A 26,496-nucleotide genomic window follows, 5' to 3' on the forward strand; every position below is an offset into this window, starting at 1 on the left:
TATATTAGTACTTTGTTTCTTTTTATAGCCAAATCCTATTTCTTTGTATGTATAATACACAATTTATCTTCTCATTAGTTGATGAACATTTGTGTTCTTTTCACCTCTTTGCTGTTGTGCATAGTGCTGTGATGATCCTGTGTGTACAAGTATTTGTTGGAGTATCCATTTTTGCTACTTTTGGGAATATACCTAGGAGTGGAATTGCTAGGCCATATGGTAGCTCTATATTTAACTTTTGGAGGAACCACCCACCTGGTTTCTTTCTGTAGCAGCTGTAACATTTTATATTCCTACCAGCAATGTACAAGGGTTTGCCAATTTATTTTTAATGAGGAACACAATAAGATGGGGAAAGTAAAGAGAAAATATGTATGGCCTTTGAGTTTATTAGAGCTTTGTATCTCAGATTTTGCCTGATGGGCTTATTAAATATTTAGCATCACTTCAGCACTAAGAATGAAATTTAGCTTAGGGAAATGTATCTAATCTATTTTAAGTGGTAATAGACTAAGAAGTGAAGATCAGAGAAGTGAGAGAAGGGAAATTTAAATAGACTTAAAATTCCTTCAAGGCAGAGAACCTATTCATCTTTGTGTCCCCTGCATTTAATAAAATGCTTAGCATGTCATAGGTTGTGTTGGGGGTCCCCAAGACTGTCCTGGGTCCAGTGATTCATTAGGATGTACAGAACTCAACATATAGTTAATACACATGGCTTGCAGTCATTGTCATGACTGTGAATTTATAACAGTGAAAGGTTATAAAGCTGAATCAGCAATGGGAAAGAGTGCGTAGAGGTGAAGTCCAGAAGAAATTAGGCTCAAGCTCCCAAGAGGTCTCTCTCAGTGGAGTCACACAGGATTTGCTTACTTCCTTCAGCAGTAAGTTGTGACAATGTTGTCTGCCAAGGAAGTGAGTTAGAGAAGCAGTGCTGAGATTTTTCTTTTGGGGGTGGTGGTGGTGGGAGGGTATAGGTGGGAAGGGTAGTTCACAGAGGGAACTCTACCTACTCTACACCCCAAATCCAGACTCTCAGAAGGAAGTATTCCATATAATCTGTATTATTTGCACAATTTAGGCATGGTGGGCCAGTCTTTTATCAGTTCTGGGGATAGGACCCTCCTGAAATGAAATCTGAGTTCTCAGACACCAACCAAGCCCAGCCTTTCAAGCTGTCCTTTCTTTTTTTTTTTCTTTAATATAAATTTATTTTTTATTGGTGTTCAATTTGCCAACATATAGAATAACACCCAGTGCTCATCCCATGAAGTGCCCCCCTCAGTGCCCGTCACCCAGTCACCCCCCCCCCCCGCCCACCTCCCCTTCCACCACCACCCCCCAGTTCGTTTCCCATAGTTAGGAGTCTTTCATGTTCTGTCTCCCTTTCTGATATTTCCCACTCATTTTTTCTCCTTTCCCCTTTATTCCCTTTCACTGTTTTTTATATTCCCCAAATGAATGAGACCATATAATGTTTGTCCTTCTCTGATTGACTTATTTCACTCAGCATAATAACCTCCAGTTCCATCCACGTCAAAGCAAATGGTGGGTATTTGTTGTTTCTAATGGCTGAGTAATATTCCATTGTATACATAAACCACATCTTCTTTATCCATTCATCTTTCGATGGACACTGAGGCTCCTTCCACAGTTTAGCTATTGTGGCCATTGCTGCTATAAACATCGGGGTGCAGGTGTCCCGGCGTTTCATTGCATTTGTATCTTTGGGTTAAATCCCCAGCAGTCAAGCTGTCCTTTCTAAAGATGGCAGTCAAGACTTCTACATTCTTTTCCTTTCCATAGGTATTTTAGTTCCTTAAAAGGTGTTCCTAGGTTCAAGTTCTGTGAAGAAAACTAGATGCTATCATAGAGAATTAGCAGGGACTTTAGTGTCAGACAGACCTGGTTATATTACTGTAGGCAAATTGCAGTTTTCTGAGCCTTATTTTCTTACTATAGAAAGGTATATCACAGAGTTTAATGAGAACACCAAATAATAATGTATAGAAAACAGTAAACATAATGTCTGTCCTGTGTATAGTAAGTGGCTGTTAACATTGTGTTTCAGCTTGCCTGTATTAAGAAATAAAGAGACCTCAATATAGTAGTAGGTATAATATAATGTAATAATATGATATATGATAAAATATCATTGATATAATTAATATATAATAGCAGGTACCCCTAGGGTTGGGATAAAGCACCCAGACAGAACTGTCCCCCCACCCCCTTCCCCATCCCCTGCATCAGGGGCTGAGATCTAGATTTTGTTGGAGAGGACATGGCTATGGCTCTCTTGAGTGGCAGAGAGCTAGCTGTCTGAGTCCCTGTGATGCCAGACCTGCAGAACTTGTTGGGAATCTGCTTTTTTAAAAGTTGCCAGAAATCTACTTTTGAGGGTGCTCTACTTTTCTCTGCCATCCAAAAGTAGAGCATTCCTATGAAACTCTTTGTAAGCCTACATGGAGTAAAGAAATGATTACCATTAATATATATGGAAAAAGGGGATCCCTGGGTGGCTCAGTGGTTCAGCGCCTGCCTTTGGCCCAGGGCGTGATCCTGGAGACCCGGGATCGAGTCCCATGTCAGGCTCCCGACATGGAGCCTGCTTCTCCCTCTGCCTATGTCTTTGCCTCTCTCTCTCTCTCTTTCTCTCTCTATCATGAATAAATAAATAAAATATTTAAAAATATATATATGGAAAAAATTTGAGCATTTATAGACCCTAAAAATAACTTCTCTTAGGTGTTTTTGATATCTTCGGACACATCATGCTAACTCATACACAAAATAGAGCTAAAGCACTGTTGCTTACAGATACAGTTCAGAGATAGGTGGCTTGGTGCTGTGAGGCTGAGTGTGGTTTCCCGGGAAGGAGCTTGGTGGTACCACTGTAGCTGCTGGAGGTGGGCACTGTCTCTGTCATGGCTTGCTGCAAGACAGACACTGAACACTTTTCACTTTCTACCTTTCTTTGTGAAAGCAAAAATCCTCTTTGGATTTCTTTCAGTTAGCAAAACCAGATACTAATGTAGGTTTTCTTTAAAGCTGAGTGCTGTAAGGCTTTCAAAAAGAGGAGGACACCTGTCTTGAGGAAAGCTATTTACAGGGAGTTGTCTTACCAGATCTATACCAGCCCAAAGGGAGTTCCTGAGGGAAAGGTACTGGCAGCTGGGTGCTGCTACCTACTGTTAGGTGCTTCAGGAGCCAGGAAGGAGGAAGACCCCTTGTCTTGTAGGAAACTGCTGAGAAGGCACATTGGGACCTGGAAACAAAACCCTTTTCCCCTAGAGTGTGTCTCCTGGGCCCTCTACTGACGCAGCTTGACTACACGCGTGTCGACAAAGGAAAGATTTCTTAAAAGGCCCAGATCCATTTTCACAGAGCAGGCAAAAAGGATGTATTTGAAGCTGAGAGTCAGCTAATGGATAACCAGCATATGGGTAGGATACATATTTAATTCCAGATGCTCAGAAACCAGGAAGAATATGGCAAATAGAGATTTAAGGAACTTCAAATATAAGTAAGCCACATGCAGAACCCCCTGAATTTGGACCTGCCTTACACCATATATAAAAATTAACTTTGAATGGATCTAAGACCTAAACACAAGATCTGAAACTATAAAACTCTAAGAAGAAAACAGGGCTAAATCTTCATGACCTTGGATTTAGCAATAGATTCTTGGACACTTAATGTCCAAGAATGGACACTTAACTTATATGACACTTAAAAGCATAGATTTTAAAAAGATAAATTGAACTTCATGAAAATGAAAAACTTTTGTACATCAAAGGATGCATACATACCATCAACTCAAGGGAAAAGTAGCCCCAGATGGGAGAAAATATTTATAAATCCTATATCTAGCATGGGATTAATATCCAAAATATTTAAAGAACTCCTACAACTCAACAACAAAAAAGCAAGTTCTATGTTGTTTCATGGAAGGTATCTTTGCCACAAGCATTTTTTTATGCATAACCAATTGGCTGTAAGGCAATTTTATGGTAAAAGATAAAAAAAATAACTGGTTGACAGTTTGACAGTTGTTGGTTTTGTCAAGTGGTTGACAGTTTGGTTTTATTTCTCTTGACATAGTACTCCCATTTTTATATTATATAAGTCTTAGCCTCCCTGTGGTCCATATAGTGGTGCAGAGTTTTGAACCTGTACTTCCCGTAGAACTTTGTAATATCTGTTGGCAAATGTGACAGGATGCTAAGAACAGCAGTGTAGAAGGCTTTCACAATGCAATATAAAGCCTAGTTGTAAATAGACATCCTAGTATTTGGAAACTCTTCTATTGAAGGAAGAAATTTTAATGAAAAAAGGAGAAGTGAGATGCTGGACAAGACCAATCAAGAGGCCAAAAAAAAAAAAAAGAAAAGAAAAAGAAAGAGTATAATACTGTGAATGAAAGACTTTAAAGACAAGCGATAGGTATAATCCACAACACTATTGCTATGAGTCTACACGATACATTTCAAATGTATTCAAGTATTTTGTATTTCTCAGTAGTCTTTTATTATTCATTTTCATGTTTCATTATGTCCCTCTTATCATTTGTGAATTTATCTTTTATGGCCAGAATTTATCTTTTATGGGAATTTATCTTTATGGCCACTTAGTTATGTAGTGAACATGTTTGCAGAAAAAAAAATGCTTGTGGCAAAATCGCTTATGGCGAAAATACCAGACATGAAAGAAACAGCCTGATTAAAAAATTGGCAAAGGACTTGAATAGAGATTTCTCCAAATAAGAAATTACAAATGGCCAGTAAGCAGTTAGAATGATTCTCAACATCTCTAATCAAAGGGGCAGTGCAAATCAGGATGGCAATAGAATGGCTACTGAAAAAAATTGAAAACCCGAAAATAAGTGTTGGTGAGGATGTGGAGAAATTGGAATCCTTGTGTATTGCTAGAGGGGATGTAAACTGGTACAGCTGTCGAGGAAAGGGGTATACGATTCCTCAAAATGTTAAACAAAAATACCCATAATGCAGCCTACTTCTACTTCTGGAGGTATACACACAGACCTGAAAGCAGGGAGTCCAATAGATATTTATGCACCCATGTTCTTAGTCGCATTATTCACAGTAGCCAAGAAGTGGAAGCAGCCCAATATACATGAACAGATGAATGGTTAAACTGAATGGGGTCTATCCATACGATGGAATATTATTCAGCCTTAGAAGGAAATCCTGACTTGCGACATAGTGTGAATGAACCTTGAAGACATGGTAAGTAAAAACAAGTCAGTGACAAAAGGATATGATTCCACTTACATAAGGTTCCTAGAATAGTCAGATTTATAGAGACAGAGTATAATGGTGGTTGCCAGAGGGTGGGAGGTGGAGAATGGGGAGTTTAATGACTACAGAGTTTCAGTTGGAGAGTTCTGGAGACACTAGTGTTGGCGACGCAATATTGCGAAAGTACATAATGCCACATAACCATACACTTAAAAATGGCTGAAATGGTAAATTTTATATGTCACCACAATTTTTTAAAAGAAAAATAGGGGGATTCCTGGGTGGCGCAGCGGTTTGGCGCCTGCCTTTGGCCCAGGGCGCAATCCTGGGGACCCGGGGTCAAGTCCCATGTCGGGCTCCCGGTGCATGGAGCCTGCTTCTCCCTCTGCCTGTGTCTCTGCCTCTCTCTCTCTCTCTCTCTCTCTCTCTCTCACTGTGTGCCTATCATAAATAAATAAAAAAAATTTAAAAAAAAGAAAAATAGAAACTGCTGAAGAATATTTATAGAACAATCTCAAACTTTAGTACCAGAAGGGGTAGATTTTATTATTAATGTACTTCAAAATATAACTTGGTTATGATTGTATTTTAATTTTAAAAAATAATAACAAAATGGATTTGTAAAGGAAATTTAAGACCTGGGAGTGTTAGCCAATCAGGAATTGATCCCAGCAGAGTGGACTGCTTAGCTGTATGAAGCACATATATATCACCTAAAAGGCCAAGTTGCTTTGGTCTCCGTAGAGCTAATCTCACTGGTTTCTATTGAACGCTGGAATGGATTCACAACATGACTAATTTTTACATCTAGTTTTTGAACACCTTCAGTGTGCTGGATGGCCATTTGCACATATTTCTAAAGAACTGACTTTAGAGTAAGCTAAGAAAAATTGAAGGTTAGTTATTTGGAAATTTGTGACTTTGTAGGAATGAATTTGAATTTTTCTCTCGAGTCATTTGCAACTGATAGACACGGGGGTGGAGAAAGAATTCTGTGGAACTCTTTCACTGCATGTTAAATACTGTGCCGGATAAGCTGACCACAATTATTTCAGTTAATCATCACAACTTTATGAGGTAAAGTTTATTTATTACACATTTGAGAAAATTGAGGCTCAGAGAGTTTAAGTAATTTGCCCAGAGTCACAGAGTTAGAAAGTGATACAACCAGTATTGGAGTCTACGTCTCTTTCACCCCCAAAGCTCCTGCTTTCTGGGTTGTATCATGGAAGGAGCTACTCATATCTGCAATTAGCAGAGTCTGAGGTACGACCACTTCTCTGACTTGAGAGGCAAGAGTTCTTAGCTCTGGGTTCTCTTCTATCTGCTTAGTCGAAGAACTTAGGCCAGAGCACTTCTCTTTGAGCATCAGTCTCCTCACCTATAAAGAAAAGGGGTTTGATTAGTTATCTCTTCAAAATCTGACACTGTTACTGAAAAGAGGGAATTTTAGTGTGTTCCAAATAAATCCCTATGTCAGATTTTAACATGAAACATTTTACTGATACAAGGCATTTTTTTAAACTTAAAAACTTCAACTTGGGGTTGAAGGTGGTGAGTGTGACAAAGTACCTTTCATCAGTTGTCTTCATCGGGATGTAGAATAAATTATGTTTTATTTTATTGGAGAATGAAAACTTAGTTTACCAGTTAATAGTAGGACTTAGGTTGGGACTGTGTTGTTAGATACTACCAGATTCATATCCCTGTAAGTCTTCATCTTATCTCTGAGTACCTTGAACCCTGTATTGCTTGGAAACAGAAAGATGCCCTCTGGTTATTTAGCAGTCTCTCTTCCAGAGCCAAAGGTTGCTGTTGCTAGGATTGGTTTTTGCATGCAGTAGCACATGGAAGTTAGGTTCACCTTCCGTTCCTGTGGTGTTCCCTTCCATGTCCATACTTGACAAACAGTGACTTTGGCTGCAAAACAAGGTAGTGAAGTATCTTGGGAAACTTGATTTGCTTCTTTTTCCAGCCAGTGTGGTTTAAATCAATCTGTCCTTCCATTGTTAAATGTGCGTAGGGTAACTTGAAGTTCATTTTCAACCGCGAATAAGTCAGTGAAAAATCTGGGTTTGTTACCGTTGCCCAAGTTTTGTTTGTGGAGGACAGCTTCATTTCTTTCCTTTGCTGCTTTTTTTTTACTCCCCTCTCCCCAAATTGCCTGGTGTCAAGAATTTACTTTGTTCCATTCTCAGTATTTTTCTTTTCTTCCATTTTGTGAAATGGGTTGGATTTTGTTAGACACAAAAGAAAGACAATGGGTGGATTTTTATTTGTCTTTTTAAAAAATTGCTTGGTTGTCACTGCATTGTGCATTTCTGGTTTTTTCTATCCTGCTCCTAGCCAGCCCTCATCAGTGATAGAAGCCAGTGAGAAATACCCTTGTAATAAATTTCTGGACATGGAACATGCAATCTGTTAAGCAGGTGAAACCAGGAGAGATTGGCAGAGGGTGTCTTCCTTAGGCTCTGGTTAATGTTCTATGGATCATTCCATTGTTCAGAAGTTATGGCTAGAGTATTCTGTCACTGCTATATTTCTGTATGAATGCAGGGAGTTTTCGATCTTCAGTGTTGTTAATTTCTCCTAATACTTCTCTTTTAACTGTATTTTAAAAATGCTTAAGGAAGCCGTACCTTTTGCTTTTCCTCTCAGGTGTAGTATTTTGGGTACTTTTGCAATCGCCAGATATTTGGCTAATCATTCAGAAATGGTATTGATTTTCAGAATCATTTAGGAAAGTGGCTTTAGAAAACATGCTGACTTGTAAGCATGCCATCAGTCACCGTGCTGAGGTGTGGTCCTTCAGTGAGCACTCACCCTCCTTCCCACACACATTGTTCCGGAAGATCTTCTGGAGACTTGAGGTTGGTTTGTTGTTGAGTTGTTTGTTTTAGTAGATGTTAGTTATCAGTCACGTTATCTTGTAATTATTGTAAGTTTGAACTCTTCAAGGGCAAGGACACTAACATTGCACTGGTCATAGGCAATTGTTCAATTATTCTTACTGAATAAGGGAAAGATTATTTTGCCCAAATGAATTTTTCAAACATAGGTGCATGTGGGAGCCTCTAAGGTGCCTGTGAAGGAATAGAAAGGTGCTAATTTTCTTCTCTCAGTGTCCACTCTATATCCATGGCCCACCACAATTCTATTTGCCCATTACTCAAGGAGCCTTCTATTATTCTTTCACAAGGCCACTAAACCAGAAGCTTCTAAACAGGGTTAATTGCTGACCTCTATAGTCACTAAGGATTCTTATGGTTGGTATTTTTTTTTTTTTTTAAGGTTCTATTAATTTTTTGAGAGAGACACAGAGAGAGAGGCAGACACAGGTAGAGGGAGGAAGCAGGCTCCATGCAGGGAGCCTGATGTGGAACTGGATGGGCCCTGGGCTGAAGGTGGTCCTAAACCACTGAGCCAGCCAGGCTGCCCCGGTATTTTATTTCTTATATGTTTTTATTTTCAAGCAGCTTCTCTGCCTCGGCAGAGTCCGTTTTGAACTCTTTCAGTCTTGCTAGGCCAGAACTTTTGCTTACAGAGGCACATGCATAGCTGCTAAAGCCTTTTCTCTTGGAGCTTAACACGTCTGATTTCTATCCCATCTGTTCCATTAGCTAGCCTTGTAATTCCATCTCTGCTTTAAATACCAGTTATTATTTTTACACTGATTAAAAACTCAGATCTGCACGTCTTAGATGGTCAGCACCATCCCAGGGCCAGAGGAGTGTTCTTTACTGGTTGTCATGAAGCAGCAGAAGCCCTGGGTACAGAGTTAAGAGCTAAGTGTGAGGACAGCTCAGTCATTATCATTAGCTATTTGGCTTTGAGCAAATCACTTAATTTTCCTGAGATTCAGTTTTGTTATCTGTAAAATGAGGGTTATAAAACCTATTTTCTGCATTGTGAGGACTAAATAAGATTATATGAATGTGTTTGTAAGTTATAAAATCTTATGGAACACTGGTAATAGTGACTTTTTGGGTTCTTTATAATATTCCAAGTAATACGTGAATTTTACATTTTGTAAAATTGAAACAGTTCAGATAAAGCATGTTCTCTTGGCCTTCCACAAATCTTCTCCCTTATTCATTTATTACTCTACATTTATTTACTTTTTATATGCATGTAGAAATCCCTCTTTTTGTATTATAATTGAGAAAAAATACACTGCTATTATTTAATATGTCACTAGGTAGTTTGTAGAGATTTTACCTTTTTAAAAACTTGTACACAGGGTGTTGAAATATAATAATTAGCACTATTTCTCATTGTTTAGTGAGACCAAGGTTCTTACCAAGTTTTCACTATTACAAACAGCAGTGCATTGAAGGTCTTCGCACATGCTTCTTTGAGCACACACGCAGGAGTGGCTACAGAGGGCAGAGATGGGAAATTACAAGACGGTATGTGTACTTAGCATTTTAATGATTATTGTCAAATTGCTTTCCAAAGCAGCGATCTCAATATACTTATTATATTCCTACTATTAGATGTGAAGGTGCCTATTTATTCTTCTTGCTAACTCATGATATTTTTGTTTTCATTTTTGCCAGTTTCATGAGTGAAAAATAATGTCTCAAATCCAAAAGAATGTTCATAGACATCATGGTTTTGTGAGTGCAAAGAAAAAGCATACCTGGAAACAATTTAAAAATCTATTAACAGGAGAATAAGACAGATGAATAAATTGTGACATAGTCATAAGATAGAATTCAAAATAGGGGTCACAGTGAGATAGAGTAAGATGCATAAGGGGAGATGAGCAAATTTCATAGTTTTGAGCAAAGAAAAGAGGAAATTGCTAAAGAGTACATGTGATAAAATCCATTTCTATAAATTAAAAAAGTGCAAAGTTAATGCATTATGAAGAGACAGATTTTTACATGATAAAATTAAAAAATAAAATAAGCCTTTGTCGTTAAGGGTTGGCCACTTTCATAGGCAGAGAGTCTCTGAGGGCTGGTGAGTAGGAACTTGACTTTGCTAAGGCCGGTGAAGGAGTGAGGCCATTTGCTCTGACATCTATCTGTGCAACCTGTTAACAGAAGTGTTAACTTCTGACAATACCACCTTGTAGGTTTGATTTTTTTCCTTATAAGAAGTTCTCAGCGTTGTCGAACTCAAGAATATAGTTTCTATGTGGGATATTCTCTGGGAGTGATGAATGTTAATTTGTTTTTGGGTGTTTTCCATTACTTTCTTAATCATATAATTTCTTTATCAGACAATCTAGGAATAGTTACTTTAAAAAAAATAATGTGGAATGGTTATTGTGGAAGAGAACTTGATAAAATGGAAAGAATAGGGATTTGGAGTCAAACAGACCTGGATTGAAAGGTTTTTTTCCCCCACCTAGTACCTATGTTTTGTTACCTCCTTTTTTTTTTTTTTTTGCTGCTTTCTATTCCTCCTCCCCTCCATCCTAAAATTATACCTGATTTAATTGCTCAGTGTCTAGTAGTTATCACCATCTTTATTATAATCATTGTTAAAATCTGATGTTGAAGTAAATTACAGAATGTAGAACAAACAGGACACTTACTTGTGGATTTCAGAAGGAGCCCTGTTCTTTTTGTTACAGTCTAAGCTGTATGTCTCCCCTGTAAAAATTAGTATGAGTGTAGCTAACTATGTATGTATGGCCCATTATTATCCTTACTATTGTTAAATAACAGGTTGATTGACATAGAATTCACCGGCTATAAATCTTACCCTTTTAAAGTGTTAGTAGTACTTTTTAGTGTTTTGGTAGTTTTTAGTATAATTATAAAGCTGTGTATCTGTCATCACTAATTCCAGAACGTTGTCATCACCAAAACCAAACCCAGCACCTGTTACCACTCATTCCCCATTTCGCCCTTTTATCCCCTAGAGCTGCTAATCTCTATTCTTTCTCTGTGCATTTGTTCATTCTGGATATTTCATATAAATGGAGTCATACAATTTGCTGGGCTTTTTTTCCACTTAGTATGGTGTTTTCAGTATTAGGTTGTATCAATACTTTGTTCCTTTGTATTATTACCCAATAACATTCAATTATGGTTATATCATACTTTATTTATCCACTCATCAACTGGTGAACATTTGGATTGTTTCTACTTCTTGGAAATTCTGAAGTAAAGCTGTTATGCACATTTCTGTACGAGGTTTTGTGTGGATCTGTGTTTTCAGTTTTCTTCCTTACACCTAGTGTGGAATTGCTGGATCACATGGTAACTCTGTTGTAACATTTTGAAGGACTGCCAGACATTCCAAAAGTGCCTTTACATAACACTTTATGTTTCTACCAGTATGTATGAGATTCCACTTTCTCCACATCTTCACTGAAGTTTCTTTTTTTCATAATGAGTGTGAAATATTTTCTCACTGCAGTTTTGATTTTCATGTCCCTAATGACTCATGAGGTTGAGTAGCATTTCATTTATTGGCCATTTGTATGTCTTCTCTGGAGAACTTTTTGTGCAGATCCTTTCCCCATTTTAAAATTCAGATGGTCTTTTTAAGAGTTCTTTATATATGTTTTGAATACAGGCCCTTTATCAGACAGATGACTTGCAGTATTTTCTTCCATTTTCTGAGTTGTCTGTTCATTTACTGATGGGAGTCCCCTCTCACTTCATTGAGGTATAACTGACCTCTTACATTGTGTAAGTTCAAGATGTACAAGATTTTTTTTTTAAGATTTTATTTTATTCACCAGTAATACACAGAGAGGCAGAGACATAGGCAGGAGGAGAAGCAGGCTCCTTGTGGGGAGCCCGATGCAGGACTTGATCCCAGGACCCCGGAATCACCACCTGAGCCAAAGGCAGATGCTCAACCACTGAGCCACCGAGGTGCCCCAAGATGTACAAGATTTTGATTTGGTGCATTTACATATTGGGAAGTGATTACCAACACAGTCACAGTGTTGGCTAACGTGTCATATAATTACCATTTATTTTTTATGGTGAGAACATTTAAGATCTGCTTTCTTTGTACCTTTCAAATATATAATATAGTATTATTAACTATAATCACTTTGAAAGACATTAGATTCCCAGAATTGATGGTGTCTGTTGACACCTTTTGAGTCCCAGAAGTTTTTAATTTTGTTGAAGCCTGATTTAACTGTTGTTTCCTTTGTCACTTGTTTTTTGGTCTTCTACTGAGGAGACTACTGTTTAACCAAAAGTCATAAAGATTTGCTTCTGTGTTTTCTTCTAAGAGTTTTATGGTTTTAGGTCTGTGATCTCTTTTGAATTAATTTTCTATACAGTGTAAGACCGCATTCCAACGTCATACTTTTACATTTGGATATCCAGGTGTCCCAGCACCATTTGTTGAGAAGACTGTTTTTTTCCCCCATTGATTTTTCTTGGCCCCCTTTCCAAAATCAGTTTATCATAATTTTAAGGGTTTATTTTTGGACTCTCAGTTGTAGCACATTAGCCTATATGTCTATCCTTAGGCTAGTATCATACTGTCTTGATTACTGTAGCTTTGCAGGAAACTTTGAAATCAGAAAACATGAATCCTTGCTTTTCTTTCTCAGGATTGTTTGGCTCCTCTAATTTTCTTAGTCTATTATCTTTGGTGTGCTTTCTCTGAGGAGACTTAACTTATAAATATCCAAAATAGAGATTTAGGAATCAAAAAGAGAGAACATGGATTGCCTGTGATCGAATTAGTGATGAATGCCAAAATAACTTCAGCTTATTGAACTCCATTTATTTATTTATCCATTGTTTTGTGCCCACTGTGTGTTAGACACTGTGCTAGATTGCTGGGTGACTGTGATGAACAGACATGGGGTCTCTGAATTGAGCTTATGTTGTCCCTGGTTTTCATGTTTTTGAATGCAGTGTGGATTTTTGATTATCAAAGATAAGGATATCTTGTCAAAGCAGATGTACCATTAGTTGGAAAGTGCTGTCTTGCAATATATGAAAATCGTATCAATGCAAATTCTTAACCTTGTTATTCTGCCAGTGGGAATGAAAACATAAATGGATGGAAGAAGAGGATGAGTATTTTCCAAGTAATTGTGTTGAGCACATTGAAAAAATTACAAAAGCACTTGTGTGTGCACATGTATCTCCTCCCACTTAAAAGTTCACTTGAAGGCAAGGGCCTTGTGTTATTCACCTTTCTTACTCATAATTATTAGTTATCTAACAGTACTTTTAAAATATTAGGTGTCCAGGGAGCCTAAGTGAGTCAGTCAGTTAAGCATCCAACTCTTGATTTTGGCTCAGATCGTGATCTCAGGGTCGTAAAATTGAGCCCCGAGTTGGGCTCTGTGCTGAATGTGGAGCCTGCTTAAGATGCTGTCTCTTTCTCTGCCCTTCTTCCCTTCTCCCCTTTAAAAAAAATATTCAGTATATGTTGACTGAATGATTGAATGGGTCAAGCCATGAATGACCCAATGCTCATGCCATATGACCTTATACTAAATTAGGGTTTGCACAGCTTGTATGGACTATCATTCTTGTCCTCAAGGATCTTGATTTAGTGGTTAATGTGAAGATGAGATACTCAATATGATATACTTTTACAAAAATAAGATTTATTGAGTTGTAAATAATATGAAAAGGACATTGTACAAGTAGCTTAAATACATTTAAATAAATATATACATGTTAGGAGTCACTTGGGTCCATTGGGTGATATAGGGTGGTAGAGGAAGTCCTCTGCAGAGACGGGATTTCATGTAGGGTTCAAAGAACTGAAGGAACACATAATGATAGGGAGTGCCTAAAACTTCCAGGCCATGGGGTGGTTCTCAGTAGGGGGAGCGTGTTCAGCTCTCAGTACCGTTCAGCCAGGAGACTTCTGGGAGCGTGTGAATGTTTTTGGTTGTCCCAATGTTCGTGATTCCTACTACCTTTTAGTGGTTAAGGGCCAGAGAGGCTAACATCCCACAGTGTGAAGTTAGGAGTTGATTTGCCCCAAATCACAGTGGCTCCATGTTTGAGATATATTGGGAAGGAAACAAATTTAGCTCTACTGGGAGGAAAATAGTGTTTATGAGTTGTGTTTTGAAGCAAATACTATCTGTTTGGTTTAGTTTTTGCCATTGTAGAGGCTGAACTTGGAGAGGTATGTAGTTAGAGTGGAAGATAGCAATGGAACACCTTAGGAACTGTTGTAGGAATTTGTATTTGATCAGTTTGGATGATTTTGGTGATTCTTAATGTTTTCTTTTGTCTTATAGTTTAATTTTCTTTTCTTTTTCCTAGAACGAGCCTCTGACCCCAGGTTATCATGGATTCCCAGCACGGGACAGCCAGGTTGGTATTCCTGTTTATAACTCAGATGGTGTGTGTGTATGTGTGTGTGTTCATTCTAAGGATGCAGTGGTGGAGAGTGTTTCCTGAAATAATTTTGGAGAGTGATATGATTAGTTTCATCAATGAATTTACATTTAGAGATACAAATAAAAATATTTTTTTAATCCTAAAAGAATTGTAATCACATTATTGAAATTGTGGATATTACAGGGGGAAAAAATCACTCAAGCACAACCATAATTGCTTTTGTTTTTTCTTCTCCAGGCTGTATAATAATTTTTTAACCTGGTTTTCTTGATGTCTCATAATTCTAAGTGCTGGGCTTGTTTCTTAATTCTCTGCCACTTAGCCCCTGCCTGCACAGATTTTTTTGAGTCCTTGCAATAATCTGCAACAAGAAAATTCCATTCTCCTTCCTGGGGGAATTCAGCCTTATGGTTTTAATCAGTGAAGGCTTGGTTGAGAGAGGGAAGTTTCTGTTGCCTTTCTTTGTTAGATAGGGAGGATGATTGGAAAAAAGCCCAGGCCCTACTGTGGGTAGAGCAGTACTGCTTCCTATGAGACATCATCTGGATGCTTTAGGTGAGTGTATAAAATGCCTTCCCTTTCCTTTTGCTATTAGAAACCTTGAGCAGATGAGGCTGAAGCCGAGTTAGGTTAGAAGAACAGGTAAAGCTGCCTCAGAGGAATGATGTGGCTTAAGATACCTACCCTCTGAAATTTGCCTCCTTGCTGTTTGGGAGTATTGATATTTTTCAGGAGATTTGAAAGGATAGCTCATAGCAATATCTTTGAATACCTATCCAACTTCCCCATAGAATTGTCCAAAAAAGCCCCTATTATTAGGCTCGTCCAAAGGACATGTATCATTGGAGTGCTAAATAGAGGGGTTGACATAGTTCTTTCCAGAAATTACTTGAATCTCATCAGAACCCCTGCAGCTGATCTTATTAACAACTAGGATAGTCCCATAATTAGTGGTCATCTATTTGAATATATGCTCAGTTCTTGTACTTTTGGTGCTGGTTTGGCATCACATCGGCCCCAGGTGGGGTATGGAGAAAAAGGACGAGGGAGAGTGTTGTTGTTCTTGGTGTTCATCTCCCAGGGGGATCATCACTGTCGGAATTGAAGTTTGTTCTTATGGAAACTTTTGTTAAAAGATATGGTCATTTACTTCAAACCTAAAGAGAATAATATAGAGGATATTTTTTTTTTTTCTTTCTGGTTTGGGTCTGCTCTAGAGCTTTTGAAGCTGTAAAATTTATGCCCTTTGATATTAATTCTATATCGTGGCCATATATCAGGAAAAGTACTATTTTCTGGAGATTCAGCCTCTAGAGGTTCTGATTGAATAAGTCTAAGATTGGGTTTAATCATTCACATATTTAGAAATCTCTATAGGTGATGCTGTTTTATAGCCAGAGTGGAGAACTGCAGTCTTATGGGCTACTTTAAAAAGAGTGACATTTTCTGTTTCATCCTGTTCTTTAACATAAAGATAAAACCTAAAGGATCCTTAAAACATAAAAGATCATGGCATCTCTATTTAGTTTTGCATACCAATGCATATGTTTACTTATTTATAAAATGTTGCTTATTTGGGATATAGGCTTATTTTAGATATAGGAAGGTAAAACTAATTAAAGTATGGGAACAGACGTACTGAGTTTAAAAGGAACTGGAAGGTACTGTATAATGCTGAGTTCTTCCTGGAGGGATTGCAGATCAATAAGAAACTAAGCAAAAGGAATTAAGAGGAATTTGTTAAAGCACAAAAGTCCTCTTGTTGCTTGGAACTGCTTTATCTTTCCTTTCTCTTGTGGTAGGGACCCACTTCTGTAACCTGCACCTTCATTACTTATACTCTCTCTGCTGTAGGTCTATGCAGACCCTTTTGCCATAGTTTAAAGCTGCTAATTTACTTTGAGGCACATTCTGATGGTGACAGGCTTATATTAGTTTATTTTCTTGGGCTTTATTTTGTTCTCCGACTGGATCTTTGAATCAGAGATCTTAGAGCAGTGCAAACAGGCAAATATTGAATAGCTGCTTGTTGTATTTGATGAATACAGAATCCAAATGAGTACTGCTAATTAATGCGCCTAACCTTGTGAACTCTCACTTTGTGCGCTGAGGTTTGGGAGGCATTTATCAGTGTGCAACACTGGTCACCGAGCAGCCTGAGGTGGGCAGAAATTGAACTTGTGATCTTTACATCTCCCCAGAGCAGTTTGGTTCAGCAAATCCAGGAGCAGGGGGATAAGGTAAAGGTGAATTTTTATTGTGTTTTTGTCCTCCTTATTCTTTTGCTGTTCCTTTCTAAACAAATAGGAACCTTCCCCAGACAGGATTTTTATCAGCATCTCTGGGTGATTTTAAAAGAGACAAAGTTACAATCCTAATCCTCCTAAAGCACTGTTATCAGTGCTTTCCCACCTCCTCCTCACAGTTATCTTTTGAAGTAGAAAAGGCAAACACTTCCTTTGGACAGAGGAGGAAACTGAGGTGCACACAGATAAAGTGACTTATCCAAGGTAACCATACCAGTTAGTAGCTGCATAAGAACTGAGATTTGTCTTTCCTTTGTTGAGGGCCCTTTCCTCTGTCCTGGGGATTGTTCCCTCACACAATGAAAAGTGTGGTCATGTATGTGTGTGCCTGCTCACTCCCCTACTTCATTTATCATTTGGGGGCTTCATAGGCCTCATGAAGCTCAACCATGGTCCCTGGTTAGGGATTATCCCCCCTGAATTCCTTAGCACCAAGCAAACCAGCATCTCACTGTTTAGTGACCTTATTCATCCTGTTCTGTAAGTTCCCGCCACATTTGAATTAGAAACCTGTGCAGCAAAGAAGGGGAAATAAAATACTTGCCACCTTGTAGAGGTTTTGCTTTTTTATGTGCAGTAACCCTAGCCTTCTTTCCTAGTCAGTTAGCAAGCTTTATGAGATGACAATCCATTGCATTCATAAAACTCTTCGAGCACTTCCCCTGTTTGCTAATGGGCTCTGTGGAAGTGGAGGAGACGAACATTGTCCAGACTTACAGAAGTGAAAACCAGCTGGAAAACTGAGTGTCTCACCTAAGGCCATGCAGGAGGTTGGGTTGACCATGCAATATAGTGATTTAGATTCCCAGCTGATTGTTTCTCTGTTGTTTATGTATAGCACAAGTGCTTATTTGAGTGTTGATTAAGGCTGGAATATTTTGTGGGTTTGTAATATTTTTAAATGGGAGAATATTTGTGTGCATTAGCTTTAGCATTTTTAGATAGGGGGTGCTTAGGAGTAGCAGCCTGATTAGAAGGGGGCTTAGTTCTGCATAGCAAGCTTACTGTTTTTGCTAACATTGTTTGTTTATTTAGGATGGCTTTCAGGGGGCTTCTGGAGAGTACAGTGGGAGTTCCAAGGCCCAGCTCCTTGCCACCTCTCGGTGCCATAACTTTATGTCTGCTCTATTAGGGCGGCCATAGAATTCATCATTCTAGTTGGGGCACTTTTGAGAGTGCAAAGCAATGCTCCTATTGAAACAGCCCAGGCAAACCGAGATGAGTGGGATATATGGTCATTTTAGCCATAATTACGGAACTGTAGTGAATGTCCCCTTAACTGATGTTGGATTATGGCATAGTTCATTGTCTAACATTTAATCTGCGCGGGAATGAAACATGGCTATTTACATTTGAGATGAGAGATACTACAGACTCTTGGTTGGGTTCAGGTACTGAGTCAGGTATGGAACTGAGAATAATAGTATGCTAAAAAAACTAATATTTGTAAAGTACTTTACAGTGTGCTTTTGTGTTTGCTGAAATTTGATCTTCACAATAGCTCTGCTAGGTAGGTGGGGCTTTATTAAGGACAACAATTATTAGAATTTTGTTCTTCAAAACAAAGAAACCAATGGAGAGGGGCGCCTGAGTGGCTTAGTCGGTTGAGAGTCTGACTCTTGGTTTTGGCTGAGATCGTGATCTCAGGGTCCTGGGATTGAGCCCTACATTGGGCTCCCCCACTCAGTGGAGAGTCTGCTTGAGGATTCTCTCCCTCTCTCTCTCTGCCCCTCCCCCTGCTTGTATATCCTCTATCTCTCTCTCTCTCAAATAAATAAATAAATCTTAAAAAAAAAAATAAAAAGAAAACCAATGCAGAGATTTTTAAATGACTGTCCCAATGTCACATAGAGGGGAGGTGGCAGAAATAGGCTTGAACCCTGGATTTTCAGCCTGTCTTGTAATTTCTCTTTTGTGGTCTTTTGTCATTGTTCTCTCTTCCTTGATTGGGGATGTTCTCTTGCTAGTGTGACAAGATATTATGGAATCCTTGGGGATGTAGCAGTACAAAAAGGCTTCATATGATCTGGAGGTCCCTTGAGTAACTTAAGTCTGTCAAAATTTTTTTCTCTCTTGTTTGTTAAAATAGCTTATGGTTCACAGTTTATCTTTTTATATTTTAAATATAAAAAAATTAACATCATGGTGTTAGGCTCTTTATCTTATTTTGAAAATGTTGGTCAGTGTCTCCTTAAAATTTTTTTCCTTTCCTAAAATTCTGTTGAAAAGCCACTGTATCGAATTGTTCAGATGAAACATGGAAACAAAGAATGTCAAAGGTGACGTGCAAGTTGGCAGATGTGGCTTTGACTGTTAGAGATTTTAATTGGGAGTGGCAGCCATACTTTTTTTTTTTTTTTAATTTTTTTATTTATTTACTTATGATAGTCACAGAGAGAGAGAGAGAGGCAGAGACACAGGCAGAGGGAGAAGCAGGCTCCATGCACCGGGAGCCCGATGTGGGATTCGATCCCGGGTCTCCAGGATCGCGCCCTGGGCCAAAGGCAGGCGCCAAACCGCTGCGCCACCCAGGGATCCCCATACTTTTTAATTTAGAGGATAGATTAAAAATGACCTAAGAGGGGGTGCCTGAGTGGCTCAGTTGGTTAAGTGTCCAACTCTTGATCTCATCCCAGGTCTTAATCTCAGGGTTGTAAATTCAAGCTCTGCTTTGGGCTCCATGCTGGGCATGGAGCTTACTTAAAAAAAAAAATAATAATAATAATAAAAATGACCCAAGGGATTTATTTTTCAAGAGTATTTTCTTTGTTAAGTATCGAAAAAAAATTTTTTTCTAACTAGTTCTTCCTTTTATTCCTGGAATGGGCTTTATTTTAGTCAGAGTTTTTATAAATGAACTTTCAGGGCTTTTAGTCTTTTTGATTGGGGGCCATGGACAATAGCAAATGCATTTTCTGTCATACTCATTTGGTTTGATGCCAAAGAAATAATAGCTACTTTTCCTCCCTTGGGGAGAGTTAGAATGGAGGACCTGGTAAGAGTCTTCAAGTTCTAGCTCAGTGCTTTTAAGCTTAAAAAAAGATAACAAACCCTAGTAAGCAATACCTTTTACATCATGACCCAGGACACACACACACACACACACACACACACACGAATATAACTTAGAATTAGTCTTCCAGAGAGTACAGTACATACCCTTACTGTTGTAATAACTGTATATTTTCCATTCAACAAGTTGATTGAGCAAAATTGATTTTCTGGACCCACTAATAGTTTGGGGTCTGTCAAAATTCTAATAATTGTTGTCCTTAAGCATGCAACCTTCAAGAACTCCATAGACTCTAGCAGCTGTTTCCCTACTCCACATCTCTCTGCATCCATTCATCTACTTTCTGCCTTTGTGGATTGATTTGCCAATTCTGGGCATTTCATGTAAGTGGGATCACATAATATCTGGTCTTTTGAGACTGATTTCTTTCACTGAGCATAACTTTTCAAGGTTCATCCATGTTGTAGCAAATGTTGATACTGCATTCCTTTCATTGGTTGAATCATATCCCACTGTCTGGATATAGGGAGGATTTGTACACGAGCCTACTACCTCCCTCTGTAGTTCTGTCTCCTGCAGCTCTCTTACTTAGAGTTGGTGCTTGTCACTTGGGCATTCTTGAACAGGCTTGACCCTAGCTTCACTGTGGAGTCACTGTTCCTTCTGCCTTCAGATATGGACTGCTCTTCACCCGGATGCTCACCTTATTCTCATTCAGGTCACAGGTACAAAATGGACTCCCCCGAGAAGCGTTTCCTAACTATACCAGTCTAAAGATACCCAAATATGTAACCTGACCATTGAGTTGCACTTTCTTCATATCTCTCATCATCAACTGTAATTATCTAGTGCACATACTTTATTGTGTATCTCTCCCACTAAAATATGCTCTGCAAGCTGTGGCCTTGCTTAGCGCAGAGCCTGACATGTAGGAGGAGATCAATAAATATTTGTTAAAGGAATAAATGAAAATTATTTTGTTTAATGTCAAAGACTTTGAAAGGTTTTAGAAAGGGAAGTGACATGATTTATTTTACATTTAAAAAAATGACATTCTGGCTACTATGAAGAATTGAATTTTATGGGGGGAGGGGCAAAAACAGCAGCCTTAGAACTGTCTAGGCAACAACTTTATTATTTGCTGTGTTTAATATCAGTTCCAACCAGGACCTATTTGCTGAATGAGAAATTTTACCACACTCCCCAAGCTGGAAACTGGATTAAAAAGACTAGAAGTAAAGTGTTTCATACCTGTCCTGTTTCTCATAGTCTATAATAATTTTCTTACTTGGCCCCCTTTTAACTAAAAATACTTCTGCTTTGCTTTTAAATTACATACAAAATTGCTTTTTTTCTTTTTGCTAGGTTGTACAGAACCCTACTCTCAGCTTTCATGCAAGGTATATTATAAAATGGTTGCTTCTCCCCAATATCTGACATCAGGTCACCCATCAGTGGGTAGGTCCTCTGTGATGTTGCTTTACACCCTCTAGTGGATGAAGGGTTGGTAAATGCTGTGGCATCTGGTATTCTAGCATTTTGCTCAAACCATGTAATTAGCTTCAGACCTACTCTTGCATTTTAGACCATTTCCTTCTACAAATCGTTCATAAGCTTTTTCCTTCTGCAAAAGACCGTTTCATCTGCTGCTGTCTGCCATGTGCCTAAATAACATGCTTATTCTGCTATTTCTTGATTTACCAATTTTAGACACCATGTTTTGGCTTCCTACTGTTGGAAATGAGATATTAACAGTTTTCTAGACACTGTCTTCTTCCTTCTAATAAAGCCATTAAAAAAAAACCCAGTGTTTATTACTGATTTATGATCATATAATAATTATATTTTTATGACTAGATGTAGCTGAATCAAAATATGATTATATTCACTTTCTCATATACTTTTTCATTCCCCTGGAGTTATTAAATATATTTATACATATATATAGAAAATAAATAAATATATTTAGTAATCACTTAAACACTATTGAGATGCAATTTCTATTACCATAAAAGTCATTCAATGTAAGTATACTTATTCAATGATCATATAAAATTTATAGAGTTATGCTACCATCACCACAGTTTGGGTTTTGAACATTTCCATAATACCCTGTGCCACCCCCAAAATTTTCTTGAAATTTTTTGCAGTTCCCATTCTCACCCCACTCCCAGGCAACTGCTGATCTGCTTCCTGACTATCTGTTCTGGACATTTCATGTAAATGGGATCATATGATATGTATGCAGGCTTTTGTGTGTGATTTCTGTCATTTAGCATAGTGTTTTTGAGGTTCATCTATGTTGTATGTATCACTGTCATTACTCTTTGTTGCTGAATAGTATTCTTTCATATGGATGTACTTCATTTCATTAATCCATTTACTAGTTGGCAGATAATTGGATTGTTTTCAGATTGGTGATTATGAGTAATGCTCTTATGAACATTTGCATATGTTCATATAGACATATATTTTATTTTCTCTTGGGTAGATTTCTAGGAGTGGAGTTGCTGGGTTTTATATAGTAAGCTCATGCTTGACTTTAAGAAATGATCACACTATTTTCCAAAGTGGCTTGATTTTACCCACCTTTTTTGATTATATAGAGTATGTATTGGTAGCTCATTGGGGTTTTAATTTCTGTTTCCTAATACTGAAAGATGTAAAGTTACCTTTTCATTTGCTTATTAGCCATTCATATGTTTTCTTTGTTGAGATATCTGTGTAAGTCTTTTGCCTGGCCCACTTTTTATTTGGTTCATTTGTCCTTTTATTGAATTGTAAGAGTTCTTTATATATCCTGGATACAAGTTCTTTGTCAGATTTATAATTTGCAAATATTTTTTTCTCAGTTCTGAGATTTTGCAAGACAAATCTTTCCCCTCCCCTCATTAAAATAAAACTATATTTTCATCCTTATTTGCTAAATTTGGATAAATTATGTAACTATTATAGGACAGAGACAGTGGAAACAGGCATTTAACTGTCTTTGTTCAGTCCTGGTGATAGCTCCAAGGAAGATTGGTAGGTTTACAGTGGCTTTGTGTTTGGCTGACATAGCCTCCTGATCCTTAGTGGCAGGCATATTTGGGCAAGAAAGCTCTTCATGTAGTGAAGAGCAGTTATGCTGATTTCTGCATGTCCTAAGAGATGTGATATGGTAGAGGTTCAGCCATGTTCAACGGCTTTATTTCCTCCTTTAACTAAGACACTGTAGCTTCTGAGTAAAGCTGTTTCATGGAAATTCCTTTGGGGATACGCACATGCACGCACATGGACAAACCACGCCCTGGGTTTGGGTTTAAATATCAGTACTGCCATTGCAGGCTGTGTGACTTTGGGCAAGTATTTCTTTTTCTGAGCCTCAGTTTCTTCATCCATAAAATAGGAATGTTGTCTTCTGTGAAAAGTTGTGGGATTAGAGGTAACATCAATTTCCTGGTGTGTGATAGGGTCATTAAAGCATTTTTCTCATTAATTTTATGGAAAAGAGGCCATGGGCAGCCCGGGTGGCTCAGCGGTTTGGTGCCACCTTCAGCCCAGGGCATGATCCTGGAGACGTGGGATCGAGTCCCTCCGTGGAGCCTGCTTCTCTCTCTGCCTGTGTCTCTGCCTCTCTCTTTCTCTCATGAATAAATAAATAAAATCTTTAAAAAAAAAAAAAAAAGGAAAAGAGGCCTTAGTTTAGTTTCCACAGTCTCTGACATAAGTCATTTTTCTTTTGATTTACCATGTGAAATGAATTCTGTCTGTAGATTTGAAATTTCTAGCTCGGGAACATAGCTTCACCATATTCCCAAGAATAATATGCTTGTGTGTGGGGAATGAAACCTATATACGTTTATTTACCTACCTCATTTTGGATCTTGGCAGCATCAATAGAAAGAGGGAGTCGGTTTTGAGACTGTTGTGACTTGAACAGAATCTGGTCAGACTATACTGGACATTCAAGGTTCTTTATCACTATCATGCTTATTGTTAGTCCCTTCCACATATTTCTTCTACTCTACATGGTTCCTCAGAGTCCTTCAGATCTCTGTCCTGGATATTTATTTCTTCCCAGTGCCTTTTGCTTGAATTCTTTCTCCTGTTCCCAGCAGAACTCTTAAGTATCCTTCAAGATCCTTGGCTATAACTTAACCTGCTGTATGGGACCTTTTCTTACTGTCTCTATTCATTGAACTCATTTAACATGTCATGTGCATGAGCATTTCCCTAAGTGTCAGATGAAGTGAGTTTGGGAATTTTTGTGAAGACCATGAGCAAAATTTAACTTCTTTAAGGCCCAGTGTTTTCATCAGTGAAAGGGAGGAGGGCACTACTTACTTTTGTAAGCATTACATTTTAAAGAATTCCCTAGGTCAGGAGTGACTTATTAGCTGATGTGCTATAACACTGCCTCTCCCATCTGTTTTTCTTGTAGTCTAGAAAGTCTCTTCTTATTTCTGGATCCATGTTTCTTATTTTTCTGTTAAGGAGTCTTGGCTGTAATGGGTTTGATTTTGTGATTCTTGGCAGTATCATGCTTCCTTATGGAAACAATGGAAGTTTTTATCACTTAACTTCCTACCTCTGGATTTAGCAGGACTGCTCTAGATTTGTGGATAGATGAGTGACTCCAGCCAGAAGCCTAGAAAACATGGCTGGCTTTCTTCTCATCCCTCTTTGGTTTCTTTGTCACATCCTGACTTTTATTCCATGGTTTGATTTCTTCCCCCCGCTTTGCCAGTTTTTACTCAGTTTGGCTTGTGATTTTAGGCTGTCAGAACTGTTTGTATTGGTCTCTTGACCCAAATCCTTATTATTTTGTTAATTGACGGATCATAACTTCACTGGTTGGCTTTCCAGTAGATTGGCATTATATATACTTTATATAGAGGCATTTGATTTGTCTTGTAGTGAGTAGTTTAATATGGCCCTCAAAGAATGATCTGACTGTAAAGATTATTAATCACTGGGACTATTTATAAAGGAAAATTAAAGGATTTTCTTTATTAGCAGTTTTCAAAATCGGGTAATTCATCTCTGGCCAAATAGTAGACTTAAGCAGCAGATAGTCACAACCAAACTTGGCTTTCATTTTGTAAGTTACTTTTAAGAAACATGATATGTCTCTTCAAACCTTTGTTCTTCAACAGCCACTGGCAGATGATTTAGAATGACACCAACTAGTTAAGTATAAGATAAAAGCAAAAGGCCTCACAGTTTGTGGCCAGCATAGTTATGTGTTTCAGCTATAGATTAAATATTTATATTTTCGTGATAACATTAGCATATGCCATTATATTGAGCTGATTTAGGGTTGATTTAGAAAGGCAGGGGGAATACAACAGATGATTTGAGGTCTCTGTGTTAGAAAATTTGGTGCCACTAGAAAATAATTTCAGTAAGTTTAATGTAATCATACATTTAAACAAAGGCACCGCTCTGATGTCACTGGGGTATCATTATTCTGCTTAGCTTTTTTTAATCTGCTGAAAACTCTTCAGTGGATACTCTAGGCCTTCCATGATTTGGCCCCAGTCTTTTTCCTTCTTTTTCATGTAAGGTACACACTATGGGATGGGGTAAGGTAGCTTTGAAATCAGATACAGGTTCTAATTCTAATTTCTAATTTCTATATTTATGGTATTTTACATGTTTAAATACTGTTCATCATTTAAATCCAACTTCAAATGCTGTCTCCTCCATGAAGTCTTTTTTTTATAATAAATTTATTTTTTATTGGTGTTCAATTTACCAACATACAGAATAATACCCAGTGCTCATCCCGTCAAGTGCCCCCCTCAGTGCCCGCCACCCATTCACCCCCACCCCCCGCCCTCCTCCCCTCCTCCATGAAGTCTTGTCTGATACACTTATTTGGGAACAGACTCTGAATGTCCACTGAATTCCGAGGCACAGGATTTCCACTTTGTTGCAGCATTTTATCACCACGTATTATTTTATGGTGACCCATACTGTTCTGTGAGAACAAGAACCCTATCATACTTCTTGATATTCTTGAATACTTTTGCCCAGAGTAAGTGCTCAGTAATAATTTGGTAAAGGGATAAATTAAAAAGTAAACTTACCTTTAGCCTTCTTGAAATACAGAGGCTACTCTGTTGGGATTTTTTTTTTTTTCTGTGGGAGATTAAAAAAAAAACACAAAACTTTGCAGGCTTTCACTAGGTTTTTTTGCTTTTTGCCTTGCCAGAGCTATATAAAAAATTAATACTTAAGAAGGCAGATATCTGATCTTCAGCAAGAGAGTGCCTCTTACAAATTTAATGGGTTTGGTCAAGTGGATATTAAATGTAAATCTGCCGTTTTGTGGAGCCATAGAAGGCTCTTAAACCGCTCAATAAACATCCTTATTGAATTAGTAGAACTTTTCAACAAGAGACTGCCTGTGTATCTCCTATTATCAGGATCTTTCATTGTTCCTTAGAGCACCTTCAGCCTGTGCTCTCAAAGCTTTATGGTGTCTTGTGAATCATAGAATCATCTAATCTAAAGATGCTTCTAGCTCCTTAATTCTGTTATTTCATTATTGGTGTAGGGAGCCCGTGCATTAATTCTAGCAGGTGTATCTTAATTTTCCCAGGAAAAGATTGCTAATATGTATT

At 38.1% G+C, this 26,496-nt stretch overlaps 1 protein-coding gene across 1 annotated transcript in view; it reads left to right on the forward strand.

Annotated features, from left to right (window-relative positions):
* RBFOX2 (RNA binding fox-1 homolog 2) overlaps positions 1 to 26,496 on the forward strand; it is a 273,967-nt gene that overhangs the window by 72,936 nt on the left and 174,535 nt on the right. The window contains 1 exon segment of the mRNA XM_025461198.3: positions 14,489 to 14,539. Within this exon segment, the coding sequence (XP_025316983.1) occupies positions 14,489 to 14,539 (51 nt within the window).

This window comes from Canis lupus, chromosome 10 (assembly GCF_003254725.2).
Source record: "Canis lupus dingo isolate Sandy chromosome 10, ASM325472v2, whole genome shotgun sequence".
In the NCBI taxonomy this organism is placed as follows: Eukaryota; Metazoa; Chordata; class Mammalia; order Carnivora; family Canidae; genus Canis; species Canis lupus.